General features: G+C 44.4%; 1 protein-coding gene across 2 annotated transcripts in view; it reads right to left on the reverse strand.

Annotated features, from left to right (window-relative positions):
• Window positions 1-19,432, reverse strand: part of BMX (BMX non-receptor tyrosine kinase) — a 39,428-nt gene extending 19,996 nt beyond the window's left edge. Inside the window, exons 1-6 of one of the 2 annotated variants that reach the window (XM_045025090.1) lie at window positions 19,286-19,432; window positions 18,165-18,269; window positions 11,347-11,428; window positions 8,524-8,643; window positions 6,322-6,389; window positions 2,483-2,661 (exon numbers count right to left, since the gene is read on the reverse strand). In XM_045025090.1, the coding sequence (XP_044881025.1) occupies window positions 2,483-2,661; window positions 6,322-6,389; window positions 8,524-8,643; window positions 11,347-11,428; window positions 18,165-18,269; window positions 19,286-19,423 (692 nt within the window). In that variant the 5' untranslated portion in view covers window positions 19,424-19,432. Of the gene's footprint in view, window positions 1-2,482; window positions 2,662-6,321; window positions 6,390-7,390; window positions 7,434-8,523; window positions 8,644-11,346; window positions 11,429-18,164; window positions 18,270-19,285 lie in introns of those variants that run through there. The other variant, XM_045025177.1, reaches the window with a different exon arrangement.
• Between the last annotated feature and the right edge of the window lie 263 nt (window positions 19,433-19,695).

Raw genomic sequence — 19,695 nt, forward strand, 5'->3', positions numbered from 1 at the left:
ATAAAGCTGAAATAATTCATAGGGTTTTACATAAGTATACAGGGAACGCTACACTTCAACCACCTACACACAGTCCCTCAGTGCTCGCAATGTCTGTGTCCCAGCACAACCCCCACAGGCTGCCATGTTCAGGCACAAGACTCAAAATATGAAAACAGGCATCCCTGGCAGCATTCTCCCGGCTGTTAGTGTTTTCTAGGGAATGCCCTACTGGCTGCTCAAACCTTCAAGCAAGTCTCTCTTAACATCAGCCTCCCACCCATCAGCAAGGTTCCCCCACCCTTGCTCTCACAAATATTGCACAGAAGCGTGATGTGCAGTTAGAATGCTTGGAAAAAAAGTTTCTGCAGCTTCCAACCTATTCCATAAATGGCACCATCTGCCTTTCAAATGACCGAATGTACACTCGACTCCCATTCTGCAATTACTGAGGCAATAGTTACCTCCTTCTGTCACAGCAACCAGTGTATGGCTTCATTAGCCAGGGCATCGGGGGTAAGTCAGGTCTCCCAGAATAACCAGCCCAACGTCCACGCTATTAATGTCCACAGTGCTTCTGAGGGGGAACAGGCTTTTCTCCATTAATCTAAATGGAACTGAGTTCCAGAAGACGCTAGCATTGTGGATGCTTCCAGAGCACCCCACATTTATTTCTGTCATCCTGCCATGGGAGTCAACTTGTCCTTGGTGCAGCATGGAGAAATACCCTCTTCTGTTTATAAATTCTGCAGCCTGGCAGGGGAGGGGGGCAAAAGATAGGCACATGGGTCCCATCACTTGCCCCTATACAGTCTGGGAACCGCATGCTTGCAAAGCCATCTATAATCTCCTGAGCATTATCCAGCTTCATGACCTGGTTAGACAGCACCTTATCAATGGCCTAGCAGAGAATGTTCCCAATGGTTGACCTCCTTGCACTGAATTGGCTGGCTACAGACCAGTAACAGTCTGGGGTGGCCAATTTCCAGATGGCAACGATGACCTGCTTCTCCACCAGTGTGGCACAGCATGTTGGCACACTGTTGCTGCAGCTCTAGGGTCAGTTCCACGCAGATCTCAAAAAAGGTTCCCCATCCAGAAGTTCTATGGCCACTGCTAGTCACGCTGGCTCTGCAGAACGATCCTCTCCCACCAATCCACACTGGTTTCCTGAGCCCAGTAGTGGCACTGAATGCTGTGTAGGTGATCCAGGAACTCGCCCTCTTGTTCCAATGGCATCCTCCTGTTCTTCTACCTTGTCCTGCTGCCACAGCTGTAGAGTATCCCCTTGTTGCTGGAGGAGCTGTTGCTGATGCCATAGGATATTCTCCAGCTCCCACGTCATTCGCTTGGGTGGTGCAACGGGCGTTTGTCCGGCTCTGAGTGCTGTAATGTAGCCCAAGCAGCCTGTGCATACTCATGCTTATCACCATGGCAGTGTGGAGCATTGTGGGGTCCGTGCTGGACAACAGTATTTGGGAAATGTTGCGAGCCCACCCAGAAAGGAAGTGTGGGGCGGAGACAGTGAAAACATCATTCTTTTAAATAAAATTGAACCTGCCTGGCTTTCCACAATTCACAGCAAAAACAATCCCAGGATTCACGCTGCTCAGCAGTGAAGCACAGACATAGCCCCTGGAAATACATTCCATGGGACACCTCTGGAGAATGCTATGCCCTCACTTCGCAGCAAACTGCTGCCACGTGTTCACGTGATGTGAACTGAAAATGGAACAGTCGTTCCACATGCACACTGTTGGTGCCACTCACATCCTGCAAGTTACCTGATGTGCAACAAAAAGCTTTGGGTTACCCCTTCCAAACCCCCACCCCACCATGTGGACACCCCAAAGGCAAAAAGTGCTTCTTTCCTAATAGTCTCCATTGACTCTAAAGCTGCCACTGCTATTGCAGGTACATACCAAAATAAAAACCACTAGAGACTGTTCAGATAATAGGCTGCTCAGTGATTATTGTCACTCTTGCCTGATCTGGTAACTAAAATTCTTGTTATTTCACAGAGAAGAGTGGAAGTAGGTGAGATGGAAGGAAAGATGGGGCAGGACAGATTTTTGAACAGCCTTAAGGAAAGCAACCCGCCTTCTTTGTACATATTGTTATACGGTTTGGAAGTAGTGGACTTTTTGTGAGCCTTTGAAATGAAAATGATAAATCCCGAGGTGGCTTTACGTTTCTCTAATTCCATACCAACATGTTAAATACACATGCATCAGAGAGATGCTCTAAATGTCAACTATATAAGACTGTGCCGAGAGTCAGAAAGGAGCTAGGAGCAAGGTAAGAGGAGAAAAGTATGGAGGAATGTAGAGAAAATTAAGGCTCATGAGATCAGCTCGAGCAAATTTAAAAAGCCACCAGGGTAGTTCTTAATTGGATCCTGGAATGCACCAGTGCCAGCAGGGTTGTTTAAGGATGGGTGTAATGTGGAATGAGGGTCATTACTGAACAAATATTCTCGATTGAGTGTGCAAAGTAAACTTACCCTTCCATGTCCCTTACTTGCCACCAGTCAGGATCCTCTTCTTTCAGAACATAATACTTGCTGTTCCTGACAAGCTGGATATCAGCGTTTCCTTTGGCTTCATAGTCATACTCTGCCACAGTGATCTTCAGCGAGGATTTACCAGGTGCTAGAACTGGAGGCTGATTGTCATGCTTCAGCTTTTGAAGGCAGAGGAAATAAAACTACAGTGAAGTGCATTGCAGTAGAAAATCATTTTTAGCATTTATATTGCAGTTTGCATCTTCAATGAGCTCTGTGACTGCAAAGAAATTAATGCAAGCTAACTAGAAATGCATGGTGTGCTGAAGTATTTTTTCCTTCATTTGTTTTGTAATACATTCCAACAGCTGTAGTCCAATATAAATATTGAAATACAAACCAAACTCTCAAGGCTTGGTCCTGCTCTAATATATGTGGAGTTGTTTGTTTTGTAAAATTAGCAACAGCACCAACCTTATGTTACAAGACCAGGGAGCATGGTTTTGTACTATAGCTGAGAACAGGATTCAGCCCAGTGGGTTAAAATTACACCAGAAGAGGTAAGGGCATTGCTCAAACTGCAAAGGTTACATGTTGCAGGTAAGGCTCAGCAAGAGGATGAATTTACATAAAAGGGAATGGTAATAGAATTAACTGATATTTATACATGGGGTACATCTACACTGCAAAAATAGGTGTGTTCCTAACTCAGGTTAGCTGACTTGGGTTAAAATAGCAGTGAAGACATGGCAATATTATACAATAGCACGTTGCATTTTTTAAAAATGTGCCCTAGATCAATAACAAGTATAACAGTCACCGTTAAAAATGAAATCAGTATTAGCCAACTGTTACTGCACAGCGGTGTCTGTTATTTCCTTTTCTAAACACGGTATAGAAGAAATGGATATTTCAGATAATCAAGGCTGATTATTTTTCATGGAATAAAATGGGAAGAGTCAGGGCTTTGCCACAGCAGGAAATGCAAATGTTAGTTTAAAAGAGGAAAGTCATGGCACACACTTATTTTGCTTAATATTAACTTGTCTGTCATATGGAATTATGAAAAAGTCAAATAATTGTTTAAAACTAGGCAATAACAAGCAGCTTAAAATAATTAAAAACTCTCAGTCAAATACAGGGGGCATATATAGATCTAAGCTTGTAAAAATTCCCAGAGGAGTCCTGGCTTAGTGGTGGGCTGGCTGGGATTATAAAAGCCCTGAATTTTTGTTTTAAAAAATTCCTGTAAGTCACAGTTCCAGTCTTGGAAGGCCTGGCCATCACAAACATATAGATTTGCAAGTAATATACCAGCCTGAGCCCTAGTCGCCTTTCAGTGACATCAGTAGGAGTTTTGCGGTTGACTTTAATAGCAGTAGGATTGAGGCCTAAAGATAACATTTTCAGAATGCCCAAGTCACTTAGGAGCCTAAGTCCCATTGACTTTCAGTGAGACTTAGGCACCTATGTGCCTGCCACTTTTGGTTACCAGCTTGGATTTGATGTGGAGAGCAGCACTGTGGATAAGTTCAATTTTCCCCAGAGGGATTGTGTGTGTGTGTGTGTGCGTGTGTGTGTGTGTGTGTGAGAGAGAGAGAGAGAGAGAGAGAGAGAGAGAGAGAGAGAGAGGCAGGCTACAATCCTCACACTAAGGTCACAGAGTAATTAATAGTGAAACTCCTCAATGGCTATGGCTGCAACCTCAGGGATACAGGAAGGGGGTAAGGGAATGACTGGAGTGAGGGCTAGGACTGGCCAGTGGATCTGTCCCTGCCCACTGGCTAGGAGGCGTGAAGGGGCAGAAGAGAAAAAGCAAAGGCTACAAATAGGATGCAGGGGACTAACAGACACGAAAAGCTGCCTCTCATGGCAGGAAATAACTGCTGCTCCCAAAGAGTCAGGAAACTGTCTGGCGGCTCCTGTGAAGGCACATTCATGCCCATTAATCCAGCTGATGGTCCCCAGCTCCCATATTTGCTCCTGGAGTAGCCTCTTCTGTCAGGCCCCAGCATAAGAGTGCAGAGATATGATGTTGGTCTGAGGAAAAGGGACTCCAGAGACCCAGGACGTGGGGAGAAGGACAGCACCCAGAATAACCTGGACAGGGAAGAGGGGGACAGAGTCCCCAGAGATTTGGAGGGAGGGTGAGGGGAGGAGCATGATCCAACAGACACTTGGAAGGAGGGTTAGGAGATTATGATGTTGGGTATGTTGAGCAATTTGAATAGGTGGTAAGAGGGGCAAAGGCAAAAAGGAGAAAGTTATTCAAAGTTGTGTTGGGGGCTTGCACTAGTAGTTGCTGGACTAAGTAGATGCTGCTCCCTGTCATTTGATAATGTTTGTAGTCCTGACCTGTGCCTTGTGACTGGGGCCAGGAAATAAAGTTGCTTTGTCTCTGACAAGCCCTCCCTGCTTTTTAAATTTCCCTTTCAAAACAGCTCCTTGATAATCAGCTGGGAAGTCCTAATATCAGTCAACATGTCCAGTGGCTGATTTGCATGACTGATAATCTCTTTAGATAAACAGAATCCTTTGACAGGAGTCGGGGACGATGGCCCACAGCATTTGAAACTTGTTTATTCACAGTCTCACTATCCTCAAACTTCTGGAGTCACGTTATTATGTGAGAATATCAGCTTTCATTTAAAAAAAAGTTTTTAGCACTTGTGGTTGCAGAGAAAAGCTGGAAACTGTGACCTGAGTGTATCCTAGAGATTAAAAAGCCAGAAGGTAAATAAAAAGAACCCCAAATTTATTTTTTGAAAAATCTCATTATTTTAAAGCCAGTGTTGTGATTTTTTTATTTGGTGGGGAGGGGGAGCTGAAAGAAGAATTTTGAATCCCTGACATTGGCAGTACTTTGAGCCACCTCTTAGATGTATGACCTATAATTGAGCTCTTAGTCCCAAGCCCTCTCCCTAGTTCCAAGCCTGAGTGACTTGTCTGGACACAGAAGCATTCAGTGGAGATAACCCCAATCCCCGGCCATGGAACAACAGTGAAGCGGCACTGCAGTCACTGCCTGGCCCTAAGTTCTGGAGTGACTTCCATGGATCTTGTGCTCTACAGGGAGGCAAGGACCAGAGAATCAGTGTAGTAGCAGATCCTCCATCCCCATCATGACTCCTGTCTCTGACAACCACCCCCCTTCCCTCTAACATGCCTCTGTACATGACTATAACAGGATCCTCCATGGAGGTGGAATCTGTGGCTGGCAGAGGCTGCACAATTCCTGTATAGACACATGTAATCCTGCCCTCTCCCCAATACAGGGGAATTGCAGCATTTCCACTCTGTAGGAGGCCCTCTGCACTTGCTGGAATGGGAAGGATTTGGGTTCTAGATAAACAATTTTGGGCCCAGGCCTGCTCTCACTGAAGCCTGTGGGGTAAAATTGCCATTGACTTTAATGGAAACAGGCACATAAAAGCAAATCTGTTCAAACAACTTCACAAGAAGCAGAGGTTTGCTATGGCCCAAACTGACATCTACACACTGCAATGCATTGAAACTATCTGAGACTTTCCCAGCTTTGCAGGCACTCCTGCGCGACAGCCCAGAGGTGAGTGTGGGCAGGGTGAGGAATGAGTGGAGAAAGGGTGGAACTGGAAGACTGCTAGGTGTACCGTCCTGTCCTTCCCCAGGTTGTGCTGGTGGCCACTAAGGACATTGATGTTACTCAATGATTAGATTGGAGTAGCTTCCGTTGAACAGCTGGCTGGGGGAGAAGGTTCCCCAATCCTTCTCCATCATTTATTTGGGCTGGATGCTAGGGAGTAGATTTGCCCCCATAAGCAGAGTTCATTGTAGGCAGATACTAAAAGTTTGTCACCTACCAGTTTCCCAGGGACAGGAGGCAGTGGTTTCATAGAGCTGGTTCTGCTAGGCAGACTCATATCTGTAACTGGGGGAAAGAAAAATATCACAAGCAATTTACTGCATGACTCCAAGGCCATGCGGGCAATAGGTTTTTCCACTTACGTAGCTCCACTAGAGGCAGCAGTGGTGGGATTACTAGAGGAGACACACAGCCCTGGTGATTACCAATGTTTTACCTCCACATTGGGTTAAAATGCTTTAGGTAATGTGATAGTTACTATGTTGGAGGCTGCCTGGGATTGTCCCTCCTCTAGCCCTCTCATGCTGTTGCTATCACTAGTGCAGCTGCATCATCAACAATAGATGTTTTTTTGAAGCAAATTTAGAGTAGACACAACACCCTCTTGCATTCTGTAGTATTTCAGACAGAAACAAAGTATTTGATACATGGTGACCCTATTTTTTGGAAGGTTTTCATTTTCTACCTACTACTGTGTGTACAAGTCCAGTGGCAACCAAACAGTTACTTGTGGCAGTGTGTGGGTTTTATAGCATTATTTGCATATATAATATTTGGTTTGGAAGGCCATTCAAATGACAAATGACAAAAAAACAACAACTGGCAACTCTTTAAAATAGTAGGGCATTGTTTAGTGTTCCTCCACTGTGTCCATACATAGGACACTGATGTTACTACTAAATAGTGCAGCTACATTTTCAAAAGGGGCCTCTATATTTTTACTTGGAATCTCACACATGTAAATTGGATTCTTAGGTGTTTAGGCTTCCATTTTCAAATGTGTCCCTTAATTATGGGTTGCCTGTCATTTTGAAACATTACCCATCTTGAAACAACTGGGGCCTGATTATCAGAGGGGCTGAGCACTCTCGATGTCAATGGGAACTGCAAGAGTTCAGCACCGCTGAAAAATCAGGCTTTCGATATCTCAAGTGAGGCTCCCAAACCGAAGGCACCCAAAACAAGTGTCCACTTTCAAAAAAATGTAAGCCTCAACTCTCCAATGTGCATGTAATAATGTGTGTGTGTGGGAAGGGTAGGGGACGGGGGACGGGTAAGGTGCTTACCAATATGTAGATCCTGGCATGCATCCATTTTGAAAATTAACTCCTCAGGTTCTTTATGGTGACTAATAAATGAGCTAAGTAATTGTGATTAATTTCCAGTCCAGTATTTTAAAAATGTATATTTAAACAAAAAAAAATTAAGTATATAAAATACTCCTTCATTCAGTAAATACATTGTTCCAACATACTGCAGGAGTCTGTTACTCAGAAACAACATGTTTGTTTTTAAATGATGCACAGGAAAGAAATGCACAAATGCTCTCTGAGGTTCTGGAATGTGCTTTATTTGGAACAACTGCTCCCTAGAACCATTTTGTGGAGTAATTTGACTGGCAATTTTCCCTAACTAAACTTGCTCCTCAGCACAGTACATTTTATAAAATTAAAATGATTTTTCAGCTATTCTTTTAATTCCCCTATTCTTATTGTAATCCTATTTCTTATAAATACACCTTCCACTACTGTGACCAGACAGCAAGTATGAAAAATCGGGACAGAGTGTGGGGGGTAATAGATACCCATATAAGAAAAAGCCCCAAATATCAGGACTGTCCCTATAAAATCGGGACATCTGGTCATCCTACATTCCACAGAGTACAAAAAACAGACTTGTGGGGGAGAATATAGCATTGTTTAGAAAAGTAGCCACCATAAATATGAATATAATGAAAAAAAATCAGTTTTACTTTGGATTAATTATGAAGTTAAATTCTTTATAACTGACACACAAATGTTGCTAGTAGATTATTTGGCTGTTTGGACGCAGCCATAATGATATTTTTTTCTCCCACTCCCATAACAACAGCAACAACAATTCAGCATACTAAGTCAAAGGAGTAAGGAGAACGGATTTCTATTTGGTGCATTTCGGAGGTACAGTAAAAAATTGTCATGATTTCAGCATGGGTATTTCACATACTATACTATTTTCTCCTAGCCATATTATCAAACTACATAGTACAATTGCAATGCTGTTAAAATAAGTTAAGAACAAACATCAAGAGGAATAATTGACCAGATTTTTATATTTACCACCATTGACTACAATTATCCTTGTAGATTTACCAATATCATGAAAAGCACCATTAAGACTAACATATCAAAAAGCAAATACAAACAAAATGGCTCATTACATTTCTCCCAGATGGTACATCCAGGGGCTGCTTTACATGCCTGGTTGCAGCAGAGAAACTTCCCATTGGTAAAGAATTCTTTGTGATACTTGTTTAGTAAATCAGGATTGTCTTTAATCTCTGGAGAGCACAGGCGGGGAAGAAGAAAAGAAAAGAACTTTAAAAGGTTTGCTGGTAGCATGTTTTCAGTAAGTAATACAAACTGATACAATAAAAGAATTCAGTAAATGTGAATCAAGATCATGGAGGAGATGTGCATTTTATAAAGACTTAAAGACTTTACTAGACTATCCTAAAGCTCATTTAACTGTGTTCAAAAATCTAATAAAATATTTTATATATCAAAAATATGAAGAGTGATTTCATTTCTAATTCATATTTTAGAAATAAACTAGACAAACTATAGGTGTTCAATACACCAAATGGCAAATTTCGGTACAAAACTGACCAGTTAAAGGAATGTCCAGTTAAAATGCAACACTTTCTATTTATCAAACCTCTTAAATAAACATTTGTTACTTGTATATAAAAAATAATCCAGTATTCTTTAGAAAAGGCCCAAAACAGTATAACTGGCAATAGTGACACTGTAGTTTTTTGAATCAGAGTTGTAGTATTTGTTTTAAAAGATAATGAAACAAACAATTTTAAAAGTGTAGGGCAAGAGTTTATAAATGATTGCTTAAAGTTAGGCTCCTAAATCCCTGGTTTGGCACCTGAATTTATAGCCTGGTTTTCAAAAATCCTGCGCCCCCAGAAGCATGGGAGCTGATGCATGATTGTTCAAAATCTTGGCCACAGAATTTTGTTCCTTGTTTTTACAGCTAAACTTTATTTTAAAAGTTCCTTAGAAAATTGTAATCACTTTGCTATAATGCACGTCACAAGATTTAGGCAATATTTCACTGAACAAGTGGTATTCCTCACATACTTTCTTTAAAAAGTATCAGAGGGGTAGCCATGTTAGTCTGGATCTGTAAAAGCAGCAAAGAATCCTGTGGCACCTTATAGACTGAGGGTACGTTTACACTTACCGGGACGGTCGACGCGGCGAGTTCGACTGCTCGGAGTTCGAACTATCGCGTCTGATCTAGACGCGATAGTTCGAACCCCGGAAGCGCTAGTTCGAACTCCGGTACTCCACCGCGGCAGGAGGAGTTGCCGGAGTCGACCCTGGAGCCGCGGAGTTCGCTTCCGCGGCGTCTGGACGGTAAGTAAGTCGAACTAGGGTAGTTCGAATTCAGCTACGTTATTCACGTAGCTGAATTCGCGTACCCTAGTTCGACCCCCGAGCTTAGTGTAGACCAGGGCTGACAGACGTTTTAGAGCATGAGCTTTCGTGGGTGAATACCCACTTCGTCGGATGCAAGTAATGGAAATTTCCAGGGGCAGGTATATATATGCAAGCAAGAAGGAAGCTAGAGATAACGAGGTTAGTTCAATCAGGGAGGATGAGGCCCTGTTCTAGCAGTTGAGGTGTGAAAACCAAGGGAGGAGAAACTGGTTTTGTAGTTTCTGTACAAAACCCGTTTTCTGTACAAAACCAGTTTCTCCTCCCTTGGTTTTCACACCTCAACTGCTAGAACAGGGCCTCATCCTCCCTGATTGAACTAACCTCGTTATCTCTAGCTTGCTTCTTGCTTGCATATATATACCTGCCCCTGGAAATTTCCACTAATTGCATCCGACGAAGTGGGTATTCACCCACGAAAGCTCATGCTCTAAAACGTCTGTTAGTCTATAAGGTGCCACAGGATTCTTTGCTGCTCTCTTTAAAAAACATATCTTGTTTGAATAGCACTCTTATTAACATGTTCAGCTGAGAATATTGGACCAAATCCTGAGGTCCTAAGGTCAGATCTTTCTCCCATCAGGAAAAAGACAATTTAGGGGACAATAAGCCCCATGTAGAGACAAATCCTGGAGTTTCCATCACATAATTCTTTTGGGTGAATGGAATGAGCAGAGGATTCAGCTGCCAAAACTCAATCTGCCAGAGGTCAGGGCCATAAATGGGGACGTCTTTATGCCTCCAAACTGCCTACTGGTTTCTTGTGGTTCTTCCTTATTCCCTTGCCAGTCTGCATCCCTGCTGGCTTTCAAAACCAAATTTTTCTTCAGAAGAATTATTCAAAAGAATCTGTCCCTGGTTTCTAGAAGAAACAATGTACGTAACCTATTGGAGCCACCCACTTCTGCCCAGATCGTCCAGGGACAATGTTGCAGTGGTAGTTAATATATCTTCACTTCCATGTAGGCAAAGAAAGAGCCACACACTCAAAGTCACCTCCACCCTTGGGCCCACAAGGGACAACTGGGGGGATAAACAGGACCTGACCCAAAGTCCATTAAAGTAAATGTGAAGATTCCTATTGACTTTAATGGGCGCTACTGCAATGTGTGTATGTGGATGGACTCCCCCTCCCCTAAGGAGTCCTATTGACTTCACTGTGGTTTACGGGGCCCAGCACTCTGCCTACACACTACTTATTGCATGGACGGAGCCTTGCTCAGTTAAAGACCATGGAAAGAATCAGAACAAACTAAGTAAAGACTAGAGCTGGTGGGGAAATGCCAGCAGGGAAATGTGAATTTTTTCCTCCCACCATTTTTCACTGAAATTTTTGAAATGTTCTCATCCACTCCAGTCCTGTTGAATGGAGGAGTGAGACTGAGGCTGAAAATGGCTGACAAAACCATTGCATTAAAATGAGAAACTAGATTCATCTATTCCCCTTATTCAGATGATTTCTCTGAAAATCCAATCTTTCCCCCACATGTTAAAAAAAAGTTGCTTCACAAGATGGCAAAAACAAATGTTACCTTTATGTAAAGCTTTCAACCACTGGTTTCGGCTCTCTTCATTTGCTGCAAAGACGTAGAGAAGGCCATCCTTGTATACAATCTAAAGAGGCAGGGAAACAATTCATTCTAGTTATCCTGTTCTCAAAGTTCATTAGCTTTTTTTTTTTAAATAAAGACCTAGAGTAACAAAGAAACAAAGTAAAGGACTTAGGAACCCAAGGATCAAGCTCTGCAGGCCTGTTCACACCAAAATGCATGCAGCCCAGGCACGGTTGCCAATGTTAGTTCGATGTATTCCTGGAGATTTGATCACATGACATAATTTTTAATTAAAGATTGATCTTTAATTCCTGGAGACTCCAGGCCAATCCTGGATGGTTGGCCACCCTAAGCCCAGGACAGTGATGAGCCAGAACAGAGTTAAATAGTTATACTCCCATTTCACATGAAAGTGAGCTTGCATTGTGGGCCTGAACCAATCCTGCTTCCAATGGCAAAACTCCCTTTGGCATTAGTAAGAGAACAATAAAACCCTAAATTCAGTAACTTGCACATTCTCATTAGAACTGGGAAGTACAGTATGTACCTTTCATTCCTTCGTCACCCTCTCTCCCCCATATTTGAGTGTAATAGGTGCTCATGAGAGTAACAAACTAATTTAATATAAAAATACTATTTAATGAGGGTTGGGGGTATTCAATCTGAGGTAAGTCAGACAGTGATAACACTGCTGCCCTCTCTTGGGGTTACTCCTAGGCAGGGCTGGCTCCAGGCACCAGCATTCCAGGCTGGTGCTTGGGGCAGCAATCTGCAGGGGGCAGCAGTCCCTGTTGTTTTGCCCCCAGCAGTGTGCCGAATTGCCGACACGGACGGCGGGGGCAGTCCGTGTGCCCTTAGGGCGGCACGTGCATTTCTGCAGTGGCGGCAGTTCGGCAGCAGCTTCTATATTTAGCTGTCCGCGGCGGCTTCAGCTAAACATAGAAGCTGCCGCCGAATTGCCACCGCCGTGGCGGAAACATGCCTGCCGCCCTAAGGGGGCACGGACTGCCCCCGCCGCCCGCGGCGGCAATTCGGTGCGCTGCTTGGGGAGGCGAAAACTGTAGAGCCGGTCCTGCCCCTAGGCGTAGCAATTGTTGGGTGGCAGTTAATTAATGAACTCCTCTGCTGCCCAGGTCATGTACCCTTTCCAAGGCACTGTTGCCCATTTTGGGCCTGGTCTACACTAGGACTTTAATTCGAATTTAGCAGCGTTAATTCGAACTAACCGCTCAACCGTCCACACCAGGAAGCCATTTAATTCGAACTAGACGGCTCTTTAGTTCGAATTCGGTACTCCACCCCGACAGGTGGAGTAACGCTAAATTCGACATGGCTAGCTCGAATTAGGCTAGGTGTGGATGCAAATCGAACTTAGTAGCTCCGGGAGCTATCCCACAGTGCACCACTCTGTTGACGCTCTGGACAGCAGTCGGAGCTTGGATTCTCTGACCAGCCACACAGGAAATGACCCGGGAAAATTTGAATTCATTTTCCTGTCTGGGCACTTTGAATCTGACGTCCTGGCTGGACATCGGGGCGAGCTCCGCAGCACCTGCCACGATGCAGAGCTCTCCAGCAGAGGAGTTCATGTTATCTGTGAATAGAAAGAGGGACCCAGCATAGACTGACTGGGAACTCTTGGATCTGATCGGTGTGTGGGGCGAGGAGTCTGTGCTTTTGGAGCTGCGCTCCAAAACACGGAATGCAAAGACCTACGAGAAGGTCTCCAAAGCCATGATACAGACAGAGGATACAGCCAGGATGCAACGCAGTGCCGCGTGAAAATAAAGGACCCCAGACAAGGCTACCAAAAAATCAAACCGGCAAACGGACGCTACGGAGCCTGCCACCACTGCCCCACCAGTGAGCATGGACTCTGATGATGGGACAGTGTCGACGGACAGTTCCTCGGCGATGTTCGCGGACGGGGAAGATGAGGAAGGGTTTGTGGAGGACGAGGCAGGCGAGAGCGCTTACAACGCTGGTTTCCCCGATAGCCAGGATCTATTCATCACTGTCACGGAGATCCCCTACCAACCCTCCCCGGCCATGAACCCGGATCCTGAATCAGGGGAAGGAGCAGTCGGTAAGTGCTTTAACCATGTTAACTTTTATTCTTAATATAACAGGAATCTTAAGTGTGTGAAAAGGAGGGCTCTCTATATATGGGGATAGAACAGAAATCATCCTTGGAGATCTCCACGAAGCTCTCCTTGCGTTAATCGAAAAGCATCAGCAGGAGGTTCCTGGGGAGAGCTGCCTTATTGGGTGCTCCGTGGTAGCACACTTTTCCGCGCAAGGCTTTCATGAGGTACTCAGGGAGCACTGCCTCCCCGAGCACGGCTGCATCGGGCCCTGGTTCGTGCTAGCTTTCACGCAGCATGCGCTCTCTATCTCCTTCAGTGACCGTCCTCAGGGTGATCTCGCTCGGAGACTCCTGCATCTAATTAGGGTAATTACTGTAATTTTACGCCTGGTCCAAAGTATTTTTAAAAAATCTACGGACAGACGGCATAGCACAGACTCAGCACGCAGCTGCGTGACGAGCGTAACGGAAAGCCAAAGAATATAATGGACGCTCATGGAGGGAGGGGGGAATGAGGACGCAAGGTATCCCACAGTTCCTGCTGTCTCCGAAAAGTATTTGCATTCTTGGATGAGCTCCAAATGCTTCTAGGGTCAAACACAGTGTCTGCGGTGGGTCAGGGCATAGTTCGGCAATTTGCGCACACACCCCACCCACCACCAGAAGTGAAAACAATCCTCTGTTGACTCTTTTACATGTCACCCTATCTTTACTGAATGCTGCAGATAGACGCGATGGTGCAGCACTCAACACCAACATCCTTGCTCCCCCCACGCTATGGATGGCTGATGGTACAAAACGACTGGTATCCGTCCTCATCATCAGCCTATTGGCACATGGGGCAGTGCAAAAGGACTGGTAACCATGCGTACTAGCATCTGTGAGGTCGATCAAGGGCGCCTGGCCCTAATTTTTCATGGTAGATGGTGCAGTATGGCTGGTAACCGTCCTCATCATTGCAACAGGGGGCTGAGCTCCATCAGCCCCCACCCTTCCTGTATAAAGAAAAGATTGAATTGCCCCTGGACTAGCAGAGGGATGATGGGCTCCTTCATCCACAGTAATTAATGTCCTGCCTGGACTATCATTGCAGCTGGAGGCTTCCTTCCACTCATTTCTCACAAACAAGTCACTGTGTCTTATTCCTGCATTCTTTATTACTTCATCACACAAGTGGTGGGACAATGGTATGGTAGCCCAGGAAGGCTGTGGGAAGGCCGGAATGAACAGGTGGTGTTGTTGCAGGAGCACCCCCTGTGAATAGCATACAGCTCCAAATTTATGCAGGATCGGACACAGAGCAGTTGTGCTCTCTGGTTCTATGATACAGTGGTTCTCTAGTACACTTGCCCATAATCTAGGCAGGACTGATTCTATTTTTAGATACCAAAAAGGAGGGATTGACTCAGGGAGTCATTCCCAATTTTTGCTTTTGCGCCCCTGGCTGCTCGGCCAGGGGCACTTATGACAGCACCAAATGGTGCAGTGCAAAAGGACAGGTAACCATGCTCATCTTATTACCATCTTATTACCAATTTATGGTATGGTAGATGGTACAATATGGCTGGTAACCATCTCTGCTGTCATGCAAAAGCAAAAGCATGCTGCTGTGTAGCGCTGCTGGACCGCCTCTGTCAGCGGCATCTAGTACACATACGGTGACATACACAAAAGGCAAAACAGTGTCCATGGTTGCCACGCTATGGCGTATGCCAGGGCAATTCTGGGAAAACGGGCTTGAAATGATTGTCTGCCGTTGCTTTCCCGGAGGAAGGAATGACTGGCGACATTTACCCAGAATCCACCGCGAAAATTATTTGTGCCCCAGCAGGCACAGGGGTCTCAACCCAGAATTCACAGAGACAGCCTACACTCAGTTAATTGTTCGCAAAAATGTATCTTTGCAAGGAATTCACTCCCTGTTTCCCATCTCACAGCTTCCACTGTCTCCAGACCTGCCACAGCATCCCCCTTGCAGAGGCTGGCAAAGATTAGGCGGCGAAAGAAAAAGACAAGGGACAAGATGTTCGAGGAACGTATGGGCTGCTACCTAGCAGAGGCGGACCAGCAGAGCCAGTGGAGGGAGACCGTCTCTCTGTGCCAGCGCTCACACAGCGAACGGGAGGAGAGGTGGCGTGAGGAAGACAAGCAGGCGACTGAAACGCTGCTTGGACTAGTGAGGGAACAAACGGACATGCTCAGGCGCCTTGTGGATGTTCTGCAGGACCGCAGGAGGACAGAGACACCCTGCAGTGTATCTGCAACCGCACTCCCCCGCCACAAAGTCCCATACCCCCCTCACCGAAAATAATCAGGAGGAGGGGCGGCCGGAGACGTGAATACTGTCACTGCACCACAGCACAGTGCTCAAGTACCCAAAAGCTCTCATACCCTACAGTTGCCGAAGTCCTTCACTTCCAGACTCACAGTAGTCCCAATCCCAGTCCCATCCCCTAACTGTCTACTTAATTAATAAAAATGCTTTGCTGTTAATTACTGTTTCCGTTATGTTTTTTCAAAGAAGACTGTGTTCGAATGGGGAGCGTGGGGAAGGGGGTGGTTAATTGCATAGGACAGTCACCTTTCCCAGGGTACAGACACGGGGGCAGGATCAGCAGCGGGTCACACACACGGTGCAGTCAGTAGGCACCCTGGTCGTTATGGGAGGTGGTTTCCAGGATCTGTGTGGGCGGGGGAGATGTGACTTTGCAGCGGGGGAGGGCGGTTACAGATCTTATACAGCGGTCCTTGTCCTGGACCGCTGAGTCACGCAGCTGAGGAATCTGTATCCGTCCTCCTCCACCACAAGGTCACATATCCGCCCCCACACAGAATTCCATAAAGAGGGATGGCAGGCTCCGTTGAAAGAAGCATTCCGGCACTGCGGACCGCTCTAGGAGCAGGAGCCTGTCATTCCTTGAGTTTAGAGGCAGTCTTTACATCACCGCACACCCTACCCAGCACAGTCTGCGTCCCAGTTTCAACCCTTTCACGAAAAGTCATGAATAAAGAAACCTTTGTTAAGTAATAATGGGACATGTATTTTATTTTTACACGTGTGCTGGAAGTGGGGGTAACGGGGTGAACGGGGTATGTAACCGAAGAGGAGAGTCAACAATAACTGGGTAAAGAAACAGGGGCAGGTTCAGCTTCTCTGTAAAGAAACTGAACAGTCACAGGTCACGCTGCTCGCTGCTCGCTGGTATTTGAAGAGTTCCTTGTCGCTGTCCCAGGCGCCTGTATAGGGCTTCATGAGCAAGTGCATTAGCGGGCAGGCTGGGTCCCCGAGGATGACTATAGGCATCTGCACATCCACAACAGTTATTTCGTGGTCCAGGAAGAAACTACCTTCCTGCAGGCGTCTGAGCAGCCCACAGTTCCTGAAAACACACGCATCATGAACCTTGCCCGGCCACCCGATGTTGATGTTTGTAAAACGTCCCCTATGGTCCCCCAGTGCTTGCAGCACCATTGAAAAGTAGCCCAATTTCTCAGCAGCTGACTGTGGAAGAGGTGGACGATAAAGTGTGAGGAGGAGAAAACGGCGATGATCGCAGCGGTCTCCATGCTTGCAGTGCTGTGGCGTCCGCGCTGTCACTGACCAGAAAAGTGCACGAACAGATTGCCTGCAGGCGCTTTCAAGGAGGGAGGGAGGGAGGTTGTGATTGACGATTCAATGACGACACTTACCCAAAACCACCCTCGACACATTTCTCCCCCCAGCAGGCATTGGGGGCTCTACCCAGCATTCCAATGGGCAGCGGGGACTGCGGGAACTGTGGGATAGCTTCCCATAGTGCACCGCTTCCAAAGTCGACGCTGGCCCCGTGAATGTGGACTCAGAAATTCGAATTAGTGTATTTAGTATGGATACACAAATTCGACTTCATAAGGTCGAATCCACAAATTCGAACTAAGTTGATTCGAAATAGTCTTGTAGTGTAGACAAGGCCTTAGACTATAGCACCCTACCCTCGGCAGAAAGGGAAGTTGCAGCTGCTTTGCGCTATTGTATATTCTTCTCATGGACTCTCTGCCTCCAGGACTCTCTGCTCTGGCATAGGCTTTGGAATGAGAATTAACACATACAGTACAAAAAACAGCAAAGTCAAAGTTATGGCTTTTGCAGCATATATGACTTTGCTTCCATGCACATATGTAGTATTGGTATTATTGTATATGTTGATAAAGATAAGGTTTAATAGAGATGTGCAATTTGGATGAGGTACAATTGCTGAGGGAACTGTAACTATGAATTTCTGGACACTTGTGCATTTAAATGGTCATCCTATAGTTTCAATATCAAAAGGCTAAATTCTTCACTTCTTTTTGCTACTAAAGTGAAAGGAGGTCAGGTGGGGAAGGTTAAAAAGAGAAAATGAATTGTGATCAGTAATGCACAACAAAATAAACATATTTAATATTCAAATAAATGCACCATTCTTGTGTATGTATAGGATCACACCAAAATAAATAAACTATTATACACACATGAATGCACAAACAGACAGGTCCCGATTCAAATTCCGCTGAAGTCATTGAAAAGACTCCCGTTGATTTTGATGGTCTTTGGGTCAGGTTTATAGTAACAAGGATTCATTTCTAACCTGCTGTAAGTTTTTCTAACAGTCAGCAGTGACACAAGCCCTTATTTGTCCTAAAAATAATGGTTTACCATACTAAAGATCAGTTTTGTATTTCGTGATCTTACCTGAAATGGATATTGTCTCTCCAAAGGTGCCTGTTCCTCCTGATTCACTGTCTCAACACATCGAATTTTCTTAATGTCAATTGATCCTTTTTTGCTTCCTTTTTTCTAAGAATAAAAGCCGAAGCAGGACTACTCATCATTCTAAACACAAGACTATTGTCCTCAAATCAAAAATACTTTATGGTCACGACAAGTCTTCTAAAACCACACTGTCTAAGCTGTGTGTAATTGCACTCTTCAGATTGGGTAAGGTAGAGTTTCACTTTTGTTAAACTGTTTGGAAAAGACATTGAGAACCCTCCATTGTATCTTATCCTGCAAACCATACACTGACAAAACTCCCTTTAAAGTGAAGGTTCAAAGACAACAGGATGGGCCCTATATCTGATACATGAACTTCGGTATTACAATGCAAAAGCAGAGATGGAGGATATAAAATGCAAAAGTCTCTAATGGGAAATGGGAGTCTGATTTTGTATCACATTATTTTGTTAAGATACTGGCACCGATCCTGCCACCCTTATTCAGGCAAGGATTGTAACTCACAGGAGTTATCCAAATGAGCTATCAGGAGTGCAGATGGTAATAATGTATTTTAGTCGCTTCAGAGTTATATCTGAATGCACAAAAGATGCCACTGTGCTGAAAGTACTGATCAGTTTTTGATACATAATAACTTTTTAAAATACAATCATGCTTTAGCCTTTTAGTTTATATTAGTTATGGGCCAAATTCTGCACTGAGCTATCTCCTGTATAAATGACTTCCAAACCAATGCCAGATATATAACTCACCACAGAGACCCTGATTCAGGAAAACATCCCTATTCAAGGCATGTGCCTTAGTCCCATTGACTTTGATGAGATTTAAGCATATGCCTAAGATTAAGCATGATTAAGTTCTGTCCTGAATAGGGGTGGACTTAAACACATTCTTAAGTGCTATCCTGAATCAAGGCCAGATTTTGGTCCCGTACCATTTTTAAATCCCACTTGGAACAAAATATATCATTACCCCTACTATATGATATATAATCAAAGCACAGTGAGGAAGAAAATCCAGAGGCATAAACTTACTTTAGAAAAATATGTACCTCTGTAGTTAAGAAAATGATTTCTCACCTCTTTGTCATAGTCATAGTAAGAGAGGTTTGTTTTTGTGAGAACAAACAGTCGTTCTTTGTAATTAATTGGTGAAATTTTTTTCTTCTGTTGCGACTTCTTTAAAAGAAGCTCCTCTAGAATTGATTCCTGCTCCATTTTATTGCCCTAAAAATTGGAAGTAGTCATTTTAATAATAATAGTTGTTAAAAGATTAACAAAGGCAGCTATGTCCTTTACTAATGGATTGTTAAGCATGTTATAAAATGAATTTAAGATATATTTATTGCATGTTCTAACAAGCTGTTATGAAGAGTGTATTTTATATTTTATAAACAGCTATGAGTGGTTAGTTTTTCTACTCAGACAAAAATAAACATGTTATAGGAAATTAAAATTTAAGATAAAACTGTAGCTCCAACTAAGACATT

The sequence above is a fragment of the Mauremys mutica genome, chromosome 1 (assembly GCF_020497125.1).
Source record: "Mauremys mutica isolate MM-2020 ecotype Southern chromosome 1, ASM2049712v1, whole genome shotgun sequence".
NCBI classification, from domain to species: Eukaryota; Metazoa; Chordata; order Testudines; family Geoemydidae; genus Mauremys; species Mauremys mutica.